Source organism: Leucoraja erinacea, chromosome 34 (genome assembly GCF_028641065.1).
Source record: "Leucoraja erinacea ecotype New England chromosome 34, Leri_hhj_1, whole genome shotgun sequence".
NCBI classification, from domain to species: Eukaryota; Metazoa; Chordata; class Chondrichthyes; order Rajiformes; family Rajidae; genus Leucoraja; species Leucoraja erinaceus.
Window position 1 is genome coordinate 2,315,694 of NC_073410.1, and position 5,046 is coordinate 2,320,739.

General features: G+C 46.8%; 1 protein-coding gene across 1 annotated transcript; it reads right to left on the reverse strand.

Moving 5' to 3' along the window:
- Positions 1 to 1,052: 1,052 nt before the first annotated feature.
- LOC129712900 (peptidyl-prolyl cis-trans isomerase-like) lies at positions 1,053 to 5,046 on the reverse strand. Its single transcript, XM_055661637.1, has 6 exons — positions 4,708 to 5,046; positions 2,389 to 2,419; positions 2,216 to 2,304; positions 2,027 to 2,123; positions 1,356 to 1,431; positions 1,053 to 1,263 (listed from the first exon to the last, which is right to left on the reverse strand). The coding sequence occupies exons 1-6, from the start codon at positions 5,029 to 5,031 to the stop codon at positions 1,110 to 1,112; spliced, it is 771 nt and encodes a 256-aa protein (XP_055517612.1). The 5' UTR covers positions 5,032 to 5,046; the 3' UTR covers positions 1,053 to 1,109.

Below are 5,046 nucleotides of genomic sequence, written 5' to 3' on the forward strand. Positions count from 1 at the left end.
GGCTTGTATTCGCTGAAATTTAGAAGGATAAGAGCGGGTCTTATAGAAACATGTAAAATTATTAAGGGATTGGACCCGCTAGATGCTGGAAACATGTTCCTGATGTTGGGGGAGTCCAGAATCAGGGGCCACAGTTTAAGAATAAGGGGCAGGCTATTTAGAGATGAGGCTTTTTCACCCAGGGAGTTGTGAATCTGTGGAATTCTCTACCTCAGCAGTGGAGACCAATTCACTGGATGCATTCAATAGAGTTGGATAGAGCTCTTAGTGCAAGTGGAATCGAGGCATATGGGAAGAAGGCAGGAACGGGGTATTGTTTGTGGATGATCAGCCATGATCACATTGAATGGTGATTCTGGCTCAGAGGGACGAATGGCCTACTCCTGCACCTATTGTCTATGTATCTATGTAGAGTTTGCATGTACTCGCTGTGATCCTGTGAGTTTCCCCTTGGTGCACCAGTTACATCTCAAGGGCGTAAGGGTTGGTGGGTTAACTAGCCTCTAGACAACTGCAATGAATGTGCTGGTGAGCGTTGGAATCTGGAGGGAGTTGACGACAATGAGGGGAGAATAAAAAATGGGATAAATGTTTAATGCATGTAGTTTGTTGATGGTCAGTAGGTTGCAGTGCCTGTTTGTGCTATATCTGTCTATAATTCGAGAAGAAATGGCTGTTCTTGGTGAATAAAGGTTCACCAGGCAAGGTGGAGACATTGGAGTAACTTCCAGCTCTCTCAGGTTTAGTTAGTTTAGAGATACAGCGTGAAAACAGGCCCATCGACCCACCGAGTCTGCGCTGACCAGTGATCTCGGCACACCAACACGATCCTACGCACACTAGGGGCAAATTGCAATTATACATGGCCAATTAACCAACAAACCATTACATATTTGGAGTGTGGGGGGAAACCGGAGATAGCCCATGAGCGTACAAACTCCATACAGACAGCGCCCGTAGTCCGGATCGACCCAGAATCTCTGGCGCTGTAAGGCAGCAACTCTACCGCTGCGCCACCCACTAGTGATGTAAAATTATGATCATCCAAATAATGCGAGTCACAAATGAGCATACTTTATTTGAACTGCATGCTTCCAAACGCAAATACATTAGGGCAACTGTCCACAATCAGTGATGACAACAGGGACAGATTTCTTCGATTTGGTGCCACCTTTTTCTGACGGCTTGCTAGTTGCTTCCATCTTCCTGACAACATCCATGCCCTCTACCACCGAACCAAACACAACATGCTTGCCATCTAACCTATAACACAAAGCAGGTGATATTATTTACCTCCAATATTATCAATAAATTACTGCAAAATAGATTTTTTTTTTTTTTAATTGGCAGCTTACCATTCAGTTTTCTTGGTGCAGAGAAAGAACTGGGAACCATTTGTGTCTTTTCCAGAGTTGGCCATGGACAGGATACCTGCAATGTGAAGATGGCAAATGTGCTCAGATTGTCTTTGTAAGCAAGATATTAAAATGTAGATAGAAGCAGGCAAGAGCAGAGGGGAATCTCAAGGGGGGAGGTGAGGAAGTGGTACAGAGGTCAGTAAAACAGTTCAGTTCATGTCACGTATACCGAGGTACAGTGAAAAACTTTTGTCGCAAGCTAACCAGTCAGCAGAAAGACAATACATGATTACAATTCAGCCACTTACAGAGTATAGATACATGATGAGGGAATAATGTTTAGTGCAAGGCAAAGTTATCAAGGATATTCCAAGGGTCACCAAGAAGGTAGATAGTAATTCAGCACCGCTCTCTGGTTGTGAAAACCAGCAAAAACTGAACAATGGCACAAATGTATAAATGAAAACCAAAACCATAACAGCCAATGCCCCTTTCCCCCCAAATGACACAAGTGGCTGCAGATGTCAGAAACTTAAACAAGACACAAAGCGCAGGATGAACTCATTGGGTCAGAGAGCATTTACGGAGGGAATGGAAAGGCAACATCACTTCCTCTTCTGGGCAAACTTTGCAAGAGGCCAATGCAGTTCGGAGAGAATCTACTTTACCTGGTCCTGTGTGCTTCAGGGTGAAATTCTCATCAGCAAATTTTTTCCCGTAGATGGACTTTCCACCAGTGCCATCATTTGCCGTGAAGTCACCGCCCTGTGTGTTTCAAGGTTGAAGGTGCCGTTAGTTAATATGGAACGGCAGAATCAAGAACATCGGTATAACGTTAACCACCAACCGCTCCTCACCTGGCACATAAATTCATAAATGATCCGATGAAAAGTCGAGCCCTTGTAACCAAAACCCTTCTCCCCGGTACACAAGGCACGGAAGTTCTCTGCAACAAAACCACTCAGTGTTAGACCACATGTTTAAACGATGGAGACTTTGTTCAACTCAATGTGACAAGCCTGGGACTCACCTGCAGTCTTTGGGACAACATCAGCCCTGAGCTGGAAGAGACAAGAGGCACAGCGTCAGAACACCAACACATGCACAATAATTACTCTGCCACATTACCGCTGTAATTAGTGCAGCACAGTGGCTCACAAGGTCATTAAGTGATAGGAGCAGAATTAGGCCATTCGGCCCATCAAGTCTACTCCGCCATTCAATCATGGCTGATCCACATTCTCATGCCTTCTCCCCATAACCTGACCCCCGTACTAATCAAAGGTGATAGAGCTGCTGCCTCACGGAGCCAGAGACCAGAGTTCGATCTTATTCTCGGGTGCTGTCTATGTGGAGTTTGCACGCATGGGTTTTCTCCAGTTCCTCCCATATCTCAAAGACATGTATGTTTGTAGTTTAATTGGCCCCTGTAAATTGCCCCGAGTGTATAGGGAGTGGATGAGAAAATGGGATAACATAGAAAGTTTCACTTGCCAGGCTTTATCCTGCCCCCACCTCTTCTCTCTTCCCCCCTCCACTATCACAGTCTGAAGAAGAGCCCCGATCCAAAACGTTGTCTATCCATGTTCTGCAGCGATGTCGCCCAACCCGCTGAGTTACTCCAGCACTTTGTGTCCGTCTTCGATTTGAACCATCATCTACTATTTCTTCCTGCACCCTGAAGAGGTGACGTTTCAGGTCGGGACCCTTCTGAATACTAATTGTAAGCGGTGGGAAAACAAAGCACGTTTGGCAGACACAGGAGAGAAGGCATTTAACGGCCAGATTGTTGGCAAGCGTGGAGAGTTTTGCATTATATTATTCTGTGCTTGTATGCATAAAATTTGCTTGTAATGCTTTGTCTTCTTCCCATAAGTGGCACGACTTTCAAGAGAGCTATATAGGGCTCTTAAAGATAGCGGAGTCAAGGGATATGGGGAGAAGGCAGGAACCGGGTACTGATTGGGGATGATCAGCCATGATCACATTGAATTGCGGTGCTGGCTCGAAGGGCCGAATGGCCTACTCCTGCACCTAATTTCTATGTTTCTATCCTTAAGCTGTGACCCCTTGTCCTGGACTTCCCTAACATCGGGAACAATCTTCCTGCATCTAGCAATTTTATGGACATAAAATGTTGGAGTAACTCAGCGGGACAGGCAGCATCTCTGGAGTCTGAAGAAGGAATAGGTGTCGAGACCCTTCTTTAGATTGATCCTTTACCTGGCCACATGGTGGAGCCGTTGTTCTTCCATTGGGCAGCCATGCCTTCAATGGCCCAGGCTGCAAGTTGGCAAACTCCTACAAGTGTTCCAGCTCCACCCTCCAGCCCAGCCCTGCTTTGGATACAAGTTTCCGCATTCTTCCATGCAGCTTCGGTTTGGCAGCCAGCGCCCCACACAACCAACCACAGGGCAACACTTCTCTGTCTAGAGTCCTAGCACCAAACTACCACCCTATTCCCGCCCAAAGGCCGCCATTATAATCTCCCAGCTCTAATTAAAGATTACTAAACACCCTACTGAAGCAAAAAACAGACACACAAGCAACTGCAGACGCTGGAACCTTGAGCAAGACACAACGTGCTGGAGGGGCTCAGTGGGTCAGGCAGCATCTGTGGGAGGAATGGCCACGAAATGTTTGGGGTAAAAGGTTTTGACCCTTAGAAACATAGAAAAATAGGTGTAGGAGTGGGCCATTCGAGTTAACATCGACATTCAATATGATCATGGCTGATCCTCTAAATATCCCCCATATCCCTCGATTCCTTATACCGAAGAGCTAAATCTAACTCCCTCTTGAAAACTTCATCTGGAGTTTTGAGGAAAGGTCACAACATGAAACATCGCCTAGTTCCACCGCAGACGCTGCCTGACCCGCTGAGTTCCTCCAGCACTTTGTACTTTACTCCAGTTTCCGCGCCTCTGCGGTTCCCCGTTTCTCGCAGAAATTCACCAGTTGATCGATTTCACAAAAAACAAAACAAAACTTCGCCCCGACTGTGTAACGCGTCTCTGACACTAAGCGCCGAACTGATTCCACTTGGCTACAATTGTTAAACATTTTCGATACCACACCGGACGTTGTTGCTCATTTACAAGCGTAACAAAGTACGTTTTCTCCCAATTCCCCCCCAATGAAGATGAGACACAAAAAAGCTGGAGTAACTCAGCGGGACAGGCAGCATCTCCAGAGAGAAGGGATGGGTCGAGACCTTCTTCAGACCCATTTTTTCCCCTCCACTGTATAGTTGAGTTTTTTGCTTTCATGTTCCTTATTCTTTTCCTGTGCTGTATTTTTTTTGGTGGGGGGGGAGGGGAGAGATGATTTTTCCAGCCCTTTGACTTACCTCCATCACAACGCGGCCCGCGGGCTGGTTATCAATGGAAATGTCCATAAACACCTTGGGGTTTGCGGCCGCCATGGTTCTGCAGCTTCTCAGTTGTGAGATAAACGCGAATGGGATGGTCTGCACCAAAGCTTTGGTCTGCACCGCCTTTCCGACTTTGCAACAGAGCAGGAAGTGTTGCGCTGAGCGCTGCAACATTTTAGCCAGTTGCCAGCAATCTGCGCCTAGAGAAGGCGGATTCCAATTGCGACTGAGATCACAGACCACGCCGTCGATCACACATCCTCGCCCGACCATTCGCTGCCTCTCCTTCCGTGTTCCCATTGCAACCGAGAGATG

Coding starts and splice junctions, on each gene's coding strand:
- LOC129712900 (XM_055661637.1), bottom strand. CDS start 5,031: ATGGGAACACGGAAGGAGAGGCAGCGAATGGTCGGGCGAGGATGTGTG. Junction 2,420..4,707: donor CGGGCCGCGTTGTGATGGAG/GTAAGTCAAAGG, acceptor TGTCTCTTCCAG/CTCAGGGCTGATGTTGTCCC. Junction 1,264..1,355: donor TGCACCAAGAAAACTGAATG/GTAAGCTGCCAA, acceptor TTTGTGTTATAG/GTTAGATGGCAAGCATGTTG.